This window comes from Paralichthys olivaceus, chromosome 3 (genome assembly GCF_024713975.1).
Source record: "Paralichthys olivaceus isolate ysfri-2021 chromosome 3, ASM2471397v2, whole genome shotgun sequence".
NCBI lineage: Eukaryota > Metazoa > Chordata > Actinopteri > Pleuronectiformes > Paralichthyidae > Paralichthys > Paralichthys olivaceus.
Genome location: NC_091095.1, coordinates 16,957,551 through 16,974,863, shown reverse-complemented (window position 1 = coordinate 16,974,863; position 17,313 = coordinate 16,957,551). Strand labels below are relative to the sequence as shown.

At 41.8% G+C, this 17,313-nt stretch overlaps 1 protein-coding gene across 12 annotated transcripts in view; it reads right to left on the bottom strand.

Moving 5' to 3' along the window:
* Positions 1-17,313, bottom strand: part of celf5a (cugbp, Elav-like family member 5a) — a 186,177-nt gene that overhangs the window by 161,033 nt on the left and 7,831 nt on the right. For all 12 annotated transcript variants that reach the window (XM_069522260.1, XM_069522256.1, XM_069522262.1 and 9 more), the window contains exon 2: positions 6,381-6,463. In XM_069522260.1, coding sequence (XP_069378361.1) covers positions 6,381-6,463 — 83 coding nt within the window. The remainder of the gene's footprint in view (positions 1-6,380; positions 6,464-17,313) is intronic.

Below are 17,313 nucleotides of genomic sequence, written 5' to 3'. Positions count from 1 at the left end.
TATGTGTGTGTGTGTGTGTGTGTGTGTGTGTGTGTGTGTGTGTGTGTGTGTGTGTGTGTGTGTCCTTGACCAAAAGTGCATGTTCTAAGGGTGTGAGGATTCAGTTCCCTGAGGAGCACTCTAGTACAGCATCTCTTTACATGCATTACACCAATATGCTATTCCCGCCAGCCTGCACGCACACACACACACACACACGCACACACACACAGAAAACAAGTTTGCTGCAAGTGTGCTGACTCTGTTTTTATACCTGCACGTAGGAATCACAATAAAAAAATGTCTACTCACAACAGCCTCCAACCTCCAGACTTTTATGACACCACATGCTCCTCCTAGTCATCTCCATGTGATTTGACTTGGGTAATAAGTTCAGAGGTAGGTTAGGTTATAGACATAAAACCAGTGGAGTGCAAGCATCTACAAAATCCTGTTTATTCTCATCTCAGCGTCTCAACAAAGACATCACAGGCAAATTCATGAAGCCTCCGAGATCAGCCGCAAGCATTGAACTTCTGGGCCCTTACATGTGTTTGTTCATCACAGAGGCACAGAGATCTTTTAAGAGTGGAGCCCAGATAAAACATTTGTGTTCACAAATGACATACAAACTCAGGGCTAATATAAAAAAATTAAATAATATGATAAGTTGGGCACCAAAGACGCAGCATTTTACTTTGAACATTAATGTTAAATTCACAACACATATTCCATTTTTTTTTTAAAAAGACCTTGACCATGCTCGTTTCAACTTCCACTCCACTAAAATTTTCTTCCTGAACACACACACACACACACACACACACACACACACACACACACACACACACACACACACACACACACACACACACACACACACACTTGTGTTACCCAAAGGCTAAATTCTAACGAGTCCCCTCTCCCTGACTACAAGGCCTCCAATCCTGCCAGCACCGATTGGCTTCATGCTGACCGGTCTGCTCCACTCCCATCCCCACAACACAGGCACATGCAGTACATAATCACACAAACACACACACAATCATACAGAATACTATGCTCATATACTGCCAACCTTCACACAGTGTAGCATTGAATTATTCAGCCCTTGCAGCAGCTAGGCCAGCACACAAGGTAGCTTGGCTGTTGTTGATAAACAGGTGGGTAAGCATACACATGCACAAAAGTAAGGGTGTGTATGTTTTGTTTGTGTCTGTGTATGTAAGTGTGTATACATAAAGCCCAGCAGGGAAAGGTTGGGCGGTTTACGGCGTGTCGAGGAACGGCTCTGTGGCACGCCAGCCTCATTTCCACAGCACAAGGTCGGCCACTCTCCACAACACACAGCCAGGCTCTGCTCCTCGCTCCTTATACATCTTACTATGGCTGAGCTGAGCAACCGCATCGGACACACAATTACACATTAAGATCCACGCAAACTCATGGATGCTCATAAACACGCACAGGTCCACGGGCACTCACGCAGCAGAGTAACAGTGCAGGTATGTGTGCAGGAAAGGACACATAGTGCATGAGAGCGGGAGAGACAGAAATGGAGACCGAGGGAGATGGAGGCAATTGAGAGGGAGGGGATCTACTTAGAGTGTTGACATTGCAGGAGCCCACATGTGTGTGTCGGAGCATAATCTTCTCCCTGCTCTCATTGGGTTTTTAATGCGGGTGCTATTTCCATAAACCTGCCTCCTGAATCACTGCCAGCCTCTTACACTCCCCCCAGGTCGAGCTGAACTAATACAAGGAGTAAATGCATGCAGCAAACACATTTCCACCAATGCTTCTCCAAGACAATCACTGTTGTACACAATGCTAGCATGACAAAAAGGGGTAGGGTGGCATGTTTTTCTCTGCTACGGCAAATAGACTCGCTGCAGCAGCTGAGATTATTTCTTGGATCTGCTGGATTTGAGGAGTGGCAGCGAGAGGACAGAGAGTTTGAGGAGGGTGGTGGGAAGGGGGGGGGCGGGGGATTGTGGGAGGGGGATGGGTGGGGGGGTGGATAGCGTGAAGGATGCAGGATTTTGTCATGATGCTGGGTGGAGTAAATCTCCTGCGGACTTGTGTAGAGAGCTGTGACACTCGCAGGCATGCACACACACCAACAGCTGTAAAAACAGCCACTGTGGGCCTTAACTGTCAGTCTCCTCCTGCTGTAAGTGTGTCATAAAGGGATCATCAGGAAAACATTTTAGTGCCCAGGTCATCAGGGAATACCAAGATTTTACTTGACTGATATTTAGTTGTTTTTTTTATCTTGGTTAAAACACTCACAAGCATATCCACATACACGAAAGCACACATATGGTTATGTAATATAAAAAGTAATGCATCTCCATCAGCAACAAACAAGCACGAAACAGCACGCAAATAATATATTCAAGCCTCAGCGTCGTGGGCGGTGTGTGATCACGGCAAGCTGCCATGTGCACATGTTTTTCTTCCCACCTTTATGCACTGCTATCTGTATGTACATAGGGCTGGCTGCAGCGCAAAGTCAGCTTACCACACACGCACAAACACACAGGGCTAATAGAGCCAAGCAACGCACACCTGGTAAACTGTCAGAGCTTCTCCTATTCAGTGGCCAAACTTATGTCAGGCACTGGAGTCCCCAAGGTTCCCATCACACTTCACCACAGGAATCTATATTCCAGTCCAGTACACTTCCATTAGGCCATACTGCTCCTTTCAGCAGCTAATGTGTAACAGGGGGGACATGGATAATAACATCCAAGAACACCTTCACTGGGTTGTGTGCGTGTAACAAATACTATAGTGAAATATTAATGTGAAATTAAAGTAGCATCAATATTGAAATAAAAAATAAAAATCCTTCAGATTGTATTTATCAGACCATATTTTTGATACAACTATAAAGCATGAACATTTTACAGCTGCCTCTCTACAGAATATAGCAGTTTTTAATTATTCTTTCCTGCACAGGATTCAAAGTCAATACATACACCCATAAGTAACCCAAAGAAAACAATACAACATTCTATCATGAAGTATGTTAAAACAGAATTTTCTTAATGTGCAGTAAAGTTTATTTGATGCACAAGCTAGCGGTTCATGTTTCTTTGAATATCTCACACAGTGCATGGAAACACTGTGACCAAAATAATGTCTTATTCAGAATTAGGTAAAAAGTGGGATATTTGCTGTCCGTGTAAATGTATTCATTGTCAGGTAAAATGCCGACACTAGCCTATGTTGTTAGATTTAATTGCTGGATGCGAATTACTCTCGTTTGCATAGAGGTGGTTTGACTTTGAAAAGATGGATGTTGCTTCAAAGATGGTAATCTAAAAACAATGTTGGAAGTCTGCAGTCGTTAAAGGCAGCTCAACAAGACACTTGTTTCACCATCTGTGAACTAACCACCGCATAGAATATCAAGAAAAATACCAGCACAAACACACTGAGGAAATTTAAGTGGAATCATTCAGCCAAAAAAATTCCTCACAACAAAAAAAAAGAAAAAAGCGTGTTTTGCCCAAGGACAATACAGCAGATGCAGGATTTAAACCCAGAGACCCTCCAACTGAGACTGGAGTCAGAAACACAAACTCTACATCTCATAAATTTCAAGTGTGTTTGAGTGTTAGATAATGAGCGTGTGTGCGTGCAGACACCCATGCTTTCTATTTTTTCTACTTTCAAACATTTTAAAGTAACATGTACCGATGAGTAACCACACCTGTCCGAGCCCTCTGCAAAAGAGCAGTGGTTAATGACAAAACACACGTTAATAACCAATAACTCATCTCTGGAGGATTGTTAGTTTACATTAATTACACCATAGCCCCTGGCAAACGGCATATCAAGCAGGATTCTGCGAAAAAACAACTGGCATATCTAGTTACCATCAAGCGTTTGACCAACAGGAGTCATATCACAAAAGATTTAGGAGCAGGGAGGTTCACACAAGAACAGGAGCAGCAGTGGGATGCACTCAAATGCACAAACACACAACAACAAGCAGCATCTATGTACCATTTTAAAATGATCTGTCCTACAACTGAGCATTTTTGTTGTTAAATCCCTCCTTAGCAGCTGTTCGATCATTAGGCTATATAAAAAAATGGCTGTATGTTTTCTAGGGAACCTGGCATACTACAGCTATTGTGTGTAGGTAAAGTTGAACCTGTTTGTGCTATGTGTGGCTTCAGTATAACAGTACAAACTGACTTAGACCACTTGTGTTTGTGGTGCGAGTGTGTGTGTGTGTGGGTGTGTGTGTGCATGAGTGAAGTTGAAGGGAACGGCAGAGCAGCCTTGTCTGTGAGGCTTGACACTCATCAACGTCTGCCTGTTACATTTCTATGACACGCTCTGTCTCAGGAAGAGCAGCAGCAGAGAAGCAGTGGGGGGGAAAAGAAGAGTGGAGGCAGGAGGAGGTGGGGTGGAAAGGGCTGGTGGGGCAGAGGGGAAGTCAGCAGGAGGGCTGAGGCACGACTGAAAGGTACAAGAAAAGGGTTTCATTTCTCACGAGTGATACGTAGCAACTTTCAGAGAGTGTGTGTGTGTGTGTGTGTGTGTGTGTGTGTGTGTGTGTGTGTGTGTGTGTGTGTGTGTGCGTGTGTGTGAGACAAAAGCTTTCAGAACATATTTATGGAAAATGAAACATGCAAGGCTGCATTTGCTCATTCTGTGTATCATGGCTTCTGTAAAATCATAAAATGTTTTTTTTTCTGTGAACGTTAGATGATGCTGTTTATTTCTGTTATCATTTTTTAATTACTATTACAAATTTAAACATTTATTTATTTTATTTCATTTTCTTATTTGATTTATTTTTTCAATGTGTTTTTGCATATTGTTGAAGTTAGGTTTGTTTAAATGGTTTGTTCAGATGGATGATAAACCTTTCCTTTCCAGATGGTTTGGAGCAAAAGCATATTGGGGGTTTCAGGGCGCGCATAAAAGAATATGAATGATACGTGAGGGAGAAAACTTGATAGAAATCCAGACCACGGACAAAAAACTGAAAAAGAACCAAATTAAATTTTTTTAAACACGATGCTAAACAAACTTCTAACCTCTTGTGAACACAACCTCTGGCAATATGTGAAAAAAATGTTTTCCTCTCCCTCTGTCTTCCCTCTTATTATTCAATGAAAAGGGAGGAGGAAAAACGCCCTCCAGCCTCACGCTTGGCTAATTTGCAGGATAAACGAAACAAGTTGTTTCTCAGGAAAGCCACCAGAATAATGTTTCGCAGTGTGCGGCGGTAGTTGTATTTGCATGTTTAAATCAAGCCCACATGTTTTATCTGAAACAAGCGAGCTGGGTTCCTCAAGCTCTTTGTCTTGCATCAGAGGGAGTGCTGTGGGTGAGTTAATCTTCAGTGATATTTCTCCCTGGTGCAGGCTTGATCTGACCATGTTAAGCCATGCTGCCTCTACAGGGAGCCACTTGCTTCCTTCTGTCATTGTAATAATGACTAATAGGATCTAATACACACACGGTAAACAATAAACACATAAATGTAAAAGCAGGTGAATACCACCTGAATAAGCTTGGATAAGAAAAATTTTCCAACTTGTCAAAATATGAAATGTTTTGACAAATTAGTTTCTCTTACCACAAGCGATTTGTGCATGTAAAAGTTCTGCAAAGTTAAAAAGCCTAAAGTTTGCAGTGAAGGCAGCTCCTCTCCTGCACAGAACACACTGCTCCTAAAGCTGCTGAAAGTCTGGCACGCTCCCTCACAAAGCCAGGCATAGCAAGAGCAGAGGTCGGCTTTTCCTGTACGCACTGGAAGCGGCTGACCAATCTCTACAGAGTGCGGTAGCTGACCAATCAGAGCAGACTGGGCTTTATCAGGAGAGGTGCCTTAAAGCAAAAACATTTCAGACAAAGGCTGAATAGAGGATCTGCAGCAGTGAGAGGAAATCGATGAGCTCTCTGATCAGAGCATGAAATCCTTTTCATGTAATAACCTAAATTGAAATCGAGCATGAATATGTATGGTATAATATGTCACCTTTATTGAATCTAAAGTATCATAACTATTATATTTGCTGTTGACAACAACGTTTCAGAAAATGCAGCGCTTGGCCCCACAAACACTGTCTTTCTAAGCTATTGCTTCAAAAGTATGAGGCAGAGTGGGTCTGATCAATGCTGGCTATATCCCCAAGAGAACAGACACACAGAAAAGTTGAAACCAGGCCTTCAAAAGGCTAAGCTATTGATTGAATTGCTTTCCAAAGTGTTTTTCATCACTGGGACTATACAAGGGAGAATGCCGGCTGGTGTGCAGCCGGGTGCAGATGGCACTGCCGACCACCATAGAGAGAAAGGAGGGAGAGAGGGTGAGAAGAGGAAAGGAGAGATACAAGCAGAGAAAGAGAGTGAGAGAGACTGTCACTTACCCCTGGCAGTGTTTTCTGTTCATGGAGGGCATTCTGGGCTTTGATGGCCGACTCTCGGGCGCAGTAGGTGAGGAAAGCACAACCTGCAACAGAGGTACGCAACATAACAATCTGAGTAAAGAACTAATAACATACACACACACACACAGTTGTCTCTCTATAGTTGTGAGGACACTCATTGGCATAATGCATTTCCTAGCCCCTAACCTTAACCATCACAACTAAATGCCTGACCCTAATTCTAACCCCAAAACCAAGTCTCACCCTCAAACAGCCCTTTCACTTCTCAGTAATGTCAGAAAGTCCTCACATGGATGGAATTCAACCAAATGTGGCTCCTTATGTCTATCAAAAGGCACCACACACATACAAAATTATACTGAATATAAAGTAACAGATACAAATAGTAACATTCAAAACAAATAAAATAGAGCTGGGGCAACATGTTGACTTAACCGGCGCCATCAATTACAATAATACGTCTATTTGTGTAACGTGCATTGACGTGTCGTAGGAACGTGGCTGCGCACAGTCACAGTTAGATCGCACAAAATCATCTGCAGCATAGGTTACCAATAGGCGGACTGCGGTCCGGACCAGACCAATAAATCGTTCTATACGGACCCAGACCTAGGCCAGAGTGTTTCTATTTTTAACCTGCGGAATGTTTCTCACAGTTAAGATAGGTTTTTTTTTTTTTTCACCAAGCGCAGCTTTTTGCTAAACTTAAAATTTAAGCAGTTTTTTTATATTCCTCCAGAGAGTTACTTGAATTTTACTTTTCATTTATTTTGTTGTTGGACAGCCTAATTAATATACTTGAATGGAACAAGTCATTTTAATAATTAATTTTATTTTGGACAGATTTTGTATGGGACTATAAAAGGCAGATTAGCAGTTCAGACTTTCTTGTTATGGAATAATGCCTTGCAGCGCATACTGTGGTTTTTGCCATATTTGTTTGTATTAAAGAGAAGATGATTAAATAAATATAAATGTCACAAATATTTTCATTCTATTTTTGAAAAATGTATTATTATATTAATCAAATAATAAAAAATAATTGTTAGATTAATCAATTAACTGGAAAAAAAATAGAAATTTAAGACAGTAAAAAACCTGGACAGTAATAAAAATATAATTTGACAATTGCTTTGCTATTAAAACAATCAAGGGACCAGATCAGTATAGAGAGTTTCATGAGTCAATGAAAACACAAGACTCCTTACAAACAAGGTAATAAAAGCAGGCAGCTGTGCAATACACCATGACACAAGTGGACAGTTTTCTGTGGTGGCACAGGGAGAGGAAAACAAAAAAGAGGCGGGAGCAGAGAATTCTTTGGATGAATTGCCCGGCCTGTCCAGCCTCACCATCCCGACTAACATGTCCTGTCCAAAGCTCCTGGCAGCCTGGCCAGCATCCCCACCCTGACTGGTTGTGACAAGAGCGGAAGAAAAGGGAAAGAAGGAGGGATGAGCTAGATCAGTGTGGAGATAGAAAAAGCAGGGAGATTCAGCAAACTCTCTAGGGTGAATGCCTAACAAGTATGCTTCCACACATGTACACAAACATCCACCTAGAATCAATGTGGAGAAGAGAAGGCGGGAGGAGGACGAGAGATGGAGACAAACCAGATGGAGTACCGAGGCAATCATTTTCCCCCTGACTGTCTGAATAAATAGATTTGCTTGTGTTCTATTAATGAGGTTCATATGGGTTACCATGCATCATATTTCTGCCACTCTGAAGATGGTTTATTAGCAGCCACTGCATTTTGGATCTCATTTCAACCGCCAAATGTATTCAGTGGGTGGTGATGTAGTAAGTGTCTTTACACAGACAGTGTTCCAATTCCTTTTCCTTGTTGCATGTGAGATCACTTTCATCCACTGAAACGTTCCCTATTCATTTGTCGGGTGTATGTTTTTTTCTTTTTTTGCATTTTCAGTAACCATTGCACTTTGTCTCCAATGTTACTTCTGCAGGACTGCATCAAAAAGCAGGGCTGAAATGCCAAGTTACCTATTGATTTATTTACTGACCCATAACCTTGCTGCCTTCCCTGCTGCTATAACTCTTAAGTATCTGCACGTGTTTGTGCTTGCATGTTGTCACATTTACATACAACAATGACTGAATCGCCTTTTGTCAAAATCCCCTCGATTTCGTCTATGATTCATGAAGCTGTTGCTTTTCTTTGGGACAGTCAGTGGTCAATCCTGCCGTGCTCTTCAGTATGACAAAGACAGACAGTGATGGAGACTCTCCAGGGTTGTGACCTTCAAGGTGGCTGACTGTAGCACTCCCCATAGCCTCCCTTGTCCCAGCACCCCTAACCTAATGATTTCCAATGGCCACCAAGCAAATCACTCAATCACTCCATCTTATTCTCTTTCTCTCTTCTGCGTCAGCTGGTAGAGAAATACTGGGAGTGTGGAAATTTCGTTGTCGTTTTGGGTTTGTTTGTTTGTTTCTCAGATGGGTAAGTGTAATAGGAGGGAATGGCTCCATTTAAGTGGTTGTTTTTCTCCACTTTTTTTCTCTCTCTGGGCTTGTTGCTGTTGGTTTACTTGACAAATGCTGGCCCAATCTCTGAATAAGAAACAAGTATTTTGCATTACAATCACAAACACGATTTATTTGTTAATGTGTAATGCATAGGGCATTGAGAATAAATTAATAACAACCACAACACTGGCAAACAAAAGAGAAACATGAACTCCATTTAAATGTGATTCTGTGCTCTTTAATGTATGGCTTAATAAGAATTTGCAAGCCATGGGCAAAAAAGCTTTAACAACTCCATAATTGGAATCCAAACACGTACAAATTGCCACTGCTGCATTGCATACCAAGTGCAAAATTGTGGCGGAGGGGGTGGGGGGTGGGGGGGGCTGTTGGGGGTGAGGGGGCATGATGAAATTGTTTGAAACACAACAAAAAGCCACTGTAATCGGAGCCTGCTGACACAGCAGTCAGGGAAGCCTTCCCATTGTGAGGAGATGATCCTCTGCATCATCTGATAGAAACCGAAAACACTCTTATCTCTCACATTGATTTCAGCTCCAAAGAAGAAATTCCTGCTTTCCTCTTTGCTCCTTAGCTTTCTTCTACCTCTCCGTCGACTTGTTTCATCACCAGTGCCAGCTCTGCTCATCTCCCGTTTCTTAATAATATAATTTTAAATGTGCACAGTGTGTGTGTGTGTGTGCGTGCGTGCGTGTGTGTGTGAGAGAGGAAATTGGTCCGAGTCTCTCCATCTCCTCTATGTTGAATTGGCATGTAATTAAAGAGTCTTACGTGGCAGGAGAGAGGAAGGAAGAGAGGGAGAACAGGAGATAGTGTAAGCAGTGAAAGAAAGTGTATAACTGTGGTGACAGCAGCCACTTACATGCACCCGGATTTACTTTACCAAAACTGTGGGTCTGTCTCTAAGCAGGTGTCTAGTATGTGTCAAGTTTACAGGTCTCATTAAGACAATTCACATATTATAAAATTATAGACTGAATTTAAAATGGAACAAATGACAGCTCCTCACAAGTCAACCCAAAGTGTTTCGAATGCCACCTGGTGGCTGCCTGCAGTATAGATCATAAATCCAGCCTCCTCCATGTTAATGGATAGGAAATGGAAAAGTCAAAATACACATCAAATATTTTTTTCTCAAAGATGGTTTCTGTTGCTTCTCAGGCAAGTTTGGTTTTAATAAGAAATTTGATGCTAAAACTGAGAGAAACATCATGATTGACAGGTGCAACTGACTTGCGATTTGTCAAGCCTGTGTATTGGCAGGACTTAGATACCGTAGTTCTATTCCCTGATCGCTACAGTGCAGACTCTGGCTCCAAATGCGAAAGATGGCAGTGCTCATTTTTTAGTTCGTTCCTTGATAGTGGGAGGAAGTGGAGATGTGTTGTCTATCTTTATGAAGAGCCAATGATTAAAACACACACATCTGATCCTGAACTATTCCTTTAACACGTCTCAGCACCTACCACTTTTCCCAAATACATATTACACACTAAAAGTTTAAAGTGTGCCGTAAGCTATTACTATAACTCACTGTAAATGATCAAAGTATACATTTATGTAACCAACACATTAAACATGAATGCATTTCTCTTCACAGGAAATGATACAAGATTTGTGTTGACAGACATCACCTCTCCTCTCCCAATTTATATTTCATAAAGTAGTTTTTTCCAAAGATTGAATACTTAATTTAGCTTTCTGAGGTGCTCCCTACCATGCGTAATTTGTTTTTCTGCAGCTGCAAGCAGCTTCTTAATTTCCTTTGTGTGATGCTCTAAAGGACAATATTGTCCATCAGCATTAGAAAATCAAGCTATTCAAACTGACATCTTTTGATTGTATTTTATTTTGGTCATGGACTCACTGAGTCCACACTGGAAAACCTGATCAAAAGTTAGTATGTACCATCAAATAACCATGCACATTAACACAGGGCGTTTAAACAAATATGATAGATACAGTCACAGATGTGAACACACTCAAACTAAGTATTTAACAACTGTCATCATCTTTTTTGCCAAACTCAATGTCAACAGTGAACAATTTTGCAAAACTATTGTTCAGACAACTGTGAAACTCAACTTTCATCACAATTACAGTAAAATACAGTCAAACATTCTCCATACTCTAAGAGTTACAGGTGTTTTCCTGGTGGTAACAATAGGGTATAGTACCACATGGTGACACATCACCACATTGCATTCACCACATTACATTCCTGTTTTGGAAAAACTACCCTTGGCTACACTGCAGGTGCCATGATCCCACATTTGGCCCAAAAGCAATGAACTTTATGAAAAACAACGTGGAATCTACTGATAAGTTCCTCCACATAAATCATCCTGTGGATATGAATATGAAATTTATAAAAGGTGCTGGAAGGCTACTACTTACAAAGAGCTACCACTGAGGTGCATTGTCCTCTCACTGTGGTAAGAAAAATCACCTTCTGCTCAACACATCAATCAAACCTGTCTTTCATGAATGAAAACCAGAATGATCAATTACCTGACAGGACTTAAACTTAAACTCACAGTATATCAATCATCTGGCTAACTTTAATTTAAACACCACACATTTGAACGCACACAATCTACAAAAGGCTAGAGAATTTAAACAATGTTAAAAAATATCCCAACTCAACTGAATTACTACACTTTCACATCTATCTTATTTTTACATTGGATGTGCTCTTTTGCTCTGTGGCTGAATATTCATGAATGGCTTTCCCGCATATTTTCCAACTTCCCTCAACAGAATAGAACTTATGGTCTTGTCATGGACAATCACAAAGGTGACCTTTTGGTTAACATCTAATTTTACATTCACAAACCCAAACAGCAAACCTACATTTATTTTGTTTTATAATGGGGAAACTGTTTATCCAAGTATGCCAATGGAAAACAGCTTTAAAACAATATGAGAAATATCTATCTGTGCCCTAAACTAAGTTCAAACTTTGTTAGCCCACATCTCCATTAATGAGGATCCAAGACACATAAAGCTTTGGTTTGATGGGTTTTCATACATGGACAAATCAACATGAATATAATATTTGTTATGTGTGGTCCAAAATTATTTGACAGAAAATTACCCAGAAGAATATTATTTAGAAAATTAATCATTTTTGTCAGTATAAAATAATTATTGATTTTATTTATGATTAGATTCTGTCTTGGAATATTCTGTTCTGTCTCTGTCTGTCATCTTTAATCTATACAGCTGCCCATGTTCCCTATCGGTTTTACACTACCATGATGTAAGTGCCATATTGTTTGTGCACAACTAATAAATAAATAAGAGGAAGAAGAAAAAAAGAAGATTAAAACGAAGAAGAAGGAGCTTTCACATATTTAAAAGGTTGCACTACACTAAAAAATGCATGCACACACACGCGCGCGCAAACACACACACACACACACACACACACACACACACACACACACACACACACACACACACAGGATTTGTGTATATAGCGTGAACAAAACGATTGAACACCAACACTTATGGCGAACAACTACCATATTTTCTTTAGTCATGACTCACCGGCTCAGTGTATTTACTGGAACAGCTCCCCCTCTTTACACGTGTTACTGAGCTCCAGCTGATAGTCACCCTTTCTACTACGTTTTTACGTCACTTCCATCGCTTGACAGCAGGTGTGGTGGCACCACTTGCCCATGCGTCTCCCTCATGCGCCCCCTGGCACCTGATTGGCTCATTCAAATTGGCTCTTCTGCAGGTAGTGATCCACGTCAGGCTTTATTATCATCAAAACCACACGTGCTGATTGTTGTGTATTTACATTTAACACAACAATGAACTGGATAATACCAAGAAATCAAGTTTACTTTAAATTGATGCACTATGGTTCCTCTTCTGTCTTTTAGTGTGTGTGAGCTGATTGTTTTAGATTCCATACAAAGTTGTTTTTTGTGTCTTTTGAAATTTTTACTGTAAGGGATTTAAAATGTTGTCTGTGGTGACATCTCCTTCTCTGTAAATAAGTATATAAACTAACTAAATGAAAAGTAGAAAAATTGATAAAACAATAGCAAATTCCTTGATTTATTTCTGAATATGTTAGCTCAGAAAAGCTGGAAAAATAAGTAAAAATGTATGTTTTGTTTTTTTTGGGGTCCACACATTTTAAGATGAAGAAGCAAACACAATAATACATCACTATACTTGCACGAATGCAACAAAATGTAACTTTTTGTATTTGTTTTTGTTTCTTTACACGTTGTCCATCATGCAGGAGATTTTCCTTGATAACGTTTCACAATAATCTAACTGCCTCAGCAAATAATGAAATCAATATATATCCAAGCAAGTCCATGAGGAGATTAGTTTGTGCCTGCCACTATGGCGACTGACTGCTCCAAGCTGTGACGTCAATTGCAGCAACTCAGTGTGAGCGTCCTACTTCTTCATTGGCATCTGGCATAAATTGTGTACTGCGAGATTTGTCAAATATGAATGCAGCTACAGGAAGACCTGGCTGGTTTAAACCACAATCTCTCTCTTTTCGCTCCCTTCTTTCGTACCCTCTTTACTCCCTTTTCTCCATCTCCTTGCCCCAGAGGATCCCTGCTGCCCCAGTGTAATGAAAAAGTGTGAACTTGCTCTCAATGTGGCATTTCCTTGGCCGGAAAGTGTGAAGGTAGCAGAAACCGAGCCAGTCCTGGCACCAGTCGCCGCCTGCTCCCTCACACATCATTTGCACTCTTTGGAAAACGCTATCACTGTGGGTAGATTACTTGCTTACTTCATTTACTGCCATGTGGGGCTCTGGGGGGATGGGGGTGTTGGGGGCTGATAGCCTTTCAGAGGGGTCGGATGCTGAAACACACATCATCAGCGCTGATACAATGTGATTATGACCTGAATCATTGCCAGCCGGAGAGGCAGGAGGCTCAGTGGCACAGACTGACCGTGAGGGGGGTAATCAGTCTGGTCTCTGAGAAGCTTTTAACTCATATATAATCACTCCCTCACCTTTGGAAAAAAAGACCCTTGATCGGTTCCCACAGTGAAACAATCACGCCAATGTTCAGGGAGAAGGAGGACAGACTGCAGTTGGATAGAGAGAGAGGTTTAAAAAAAAAAAGAGGTGGAGCATGGAGTTGGCAGGGACTTTCCAAAAAGCTCTCACTCATTGTTCTGACAACAATATTTCCTCTGCCCAGACCTAATGGGCTCGTAATGAGCACTGTAATATAAGCAATAGCCGAGCGTAACCTGTAAACCTTAATTAAGTCAGACAGCCACCTTGCAGTAAAGTGAACCATGCAGCGACCGTGCTCAGTCCCAATCACATGATCCTTAAGCTGCCTCCTATCACTCCTTCATCAATCACTCCATCCTTTCATCACTGCTGCATCCTGCACCAAATCCTCAATTTCTCCTTTCAGTATGCCTCCCATCATCCCTTCACCTTGAGCAATGGCTGCGGAGGGGGAGGATGAACTTTGCAGAGCACTGAGGAGCATCAGTGTCCATCACCAGGGCAAGAAATAGTCCCCAGACCCTCCCTGCTATCCTCTCTGACCCCTGAGCAGGAGACCTCATTCATTGATTTGTTGCTATGCTCGCTCACATAGACTACACCATAGCCTCCAAGCAGCAGTCAAACAGATCCATAGGCAGCACCTCCCCAAGGACTGCCGGTGTGCATGTGTGAGCATGGGTGTATATTTATTATATGTTATATATTATAGTTATGATGCGCATGGCCGGATGAGTGTGAAAATTGCGATTAATTGTTTCTGAAAGGTTCAGAACATGTTTCGGGATCAATGCTGGGGCGCAGAGACTTTGACACTCACTGTCTATTGTTTGGGGCCGAGGTTAAATAGTTCTCCTGGTGCACAAGTGGTGCTTCATATGAAATCCAAGAGTATTTCTCTTTAAAACTGACATATACCTACTCACAACTATCTACTGTAGGTGTACTGGCATTAAGAAGTCGGAAAACAAGACAAGACTGCGTTTGGAAACAATTCAATACTTATCTATCTAATCTACTAGTCATAATAATCTATTAATTCCATAAATCACTGTCTGTCTGTCTGTTTGTTCAACTTGCATATCTCAAGAACCATTCATCTTGTCAGTTTTACACCTGTCATGTCTATTGTTAAGGGCCCAGAGAAAGTGCAGCATCAAATTTGCTGCAATTTGGACACGGGAGACTTTGAATAAAATCATCAACACAAGTGACATTGTTGTGTGTTTACCACAACGGCAGAGACATCTGATTTGGGGTTTTACGTACTGAGTCGATTTTCACCGAACTTTGAATAAACAGGTGAACAGATCTTTGTGCAGCAGCGGTGGTGATTCCAGTAGGTTTTCACTTGCTGCAGCTACAATAACTTCAGGTCACTTTTTCAGTTTCAGAAAGAAAGCTGCAGCCAGCATCACCACAGCCAAGCAAGCAGCCCATTCCACACTGGTAGGTTTAGAACAGGGACTGCAGAGGCTGAAAACATTAATACAGTTCAGACTGTAGTTCATGATTAAGTTTCTAATGCAGTTTGGCAGCACATACAGTTTAAAAGGTGATGTGAAAGACTGGCTGGCCGGTGCTCTCTCAGTATAAGGCTCAGGCTAACACTTGGGATACAGCAGTTTGGCTTCTTCCACTGTGCTGCGGCCTTAAAAGTCAGCCTTGGCTTTTGTAGACTATCTGGGTACTTCATCCCTCTCCTGCTATTAAAGCCAGGGCCCGATCTATAAATACATGTCGTGGCCTGCATCCCTGATGAGCAAGCTAATTGACACTGTTAATGGATGGAGTTTCACAGAGCTGTAAATAATGTGTAGGTTCACACTTCCTCCCTCGTGCTGCGCTACTTGTGGGAGGGCAAAGGGAGTTTACCTGCCAAGTCCCGTCCCTCCAGCCCATCATCCCTCCCTCCCTCCTTCTGCCGAGTCTGCTCGGGCCAGGGGATTTACACGGAAATCAATAAAAGTTTCTGAGAGGGTCCCCACCCTCCCTCCCGGAAAGTCCGAAAACTACATCTCCTCCTCTTCATGTACAACAACAACCTCTTAAAAAACAAACAAGTCCAGGCAACACGGAAGAGTAAAATCACTTTCACTTGGCACACACCCATTTCCTATACTGTTGTACACAGCACTGTGCACTATGTTTCCACTGATCCCCTCATTTCATGCACCTGATTGGCATATTTGATGCAATATTTCTAACGATGCTTTACTCTCTTTGAAAGGTGGAAGGCATTTAAACCTCTGAGACGGATCAATTGATCATAGCAGAGCTACAATTGCAGATGACTGGCAGCTACAAACTGACTGTGGACCAAGAGACACATCGGGTTTTCAGTCACTTTGATTTTACAAATTGAAAGATACCTTTAAAGACAGCACTTCAAAGGCTCAGGGGTTGCTGGCGTGGAGTGATTGAAAGAGAAGCGAGGAGGGAAAAAACGTGCGAGGAGGAGAAAACCACCACACAGCTGCACCAGCTCACTCACATTCTTCTTCATTATATGACGTAGGCCATCTTCTTTTCCAAGTTCTTCTTTCTATTCAATTAAACATTTTCAATGCCAAATTATATGAATTTGTGTCCTGCAGCTTTCATTATTTTTTAAATGTATTTATCCCATGACACTTGAGATAAAAATAGATCACCAGATTCCTCAATATTCCATGTAAACACCACTTATCGAATATGATCAAAAGCGAGACACGCCTCATAAATGAGATATAGGGCACATGTAAACGCAGTCATAGACAGATATACAGTATCCTGAAATGAATCCAAAAAGCATACACAATGATGTGAAAACACAACCATTAATTCATTCGGGTAGTTTTTTATTAAGCCAGACCCACCACTCAGTAGTGAACTACAGAGTGTGTTGGAACTTACATAAAGTCCACACGCTCTGTTCATTCAACCAAATTAACATTTGATCATCAAATGTTAGGAACACAAATTCCATCTGTCATCAGTCTCTTCTGCACTATTCGGCTTTCAATTTGCTTGTATCACACTAAAAAAAATGGAGGAGATACATCTCCAGTACAAAGCCCCTGACCAGTTTGTGTGTCCCTGGCAATAAAGTACAGAGACTGTTAGCTACAGCGTTTGCTCCTTCAGTGGGGAAGATAGATGGGAGGAGTGGGGGGAGAGATGGCTGCTTGATGGAAGGGAACGGGGTGTGAGGGGAGGGGAGGAGCGGCGCTGGAGATGGGGGGGGGGGGGGGGCGGCCCCTAAAGTCGCCCACAGATGCTCCCTCCGTCTCTCCCCTCATTCTCTGCCTCCTTTTGAGCACAGTATGGGAGCGGTCTTTTGGGGGAGGCTGGCAGGCAATCAGTGATGTCATGCCAGCAGTGCAGCGACGGCAGCTTAACCTATTT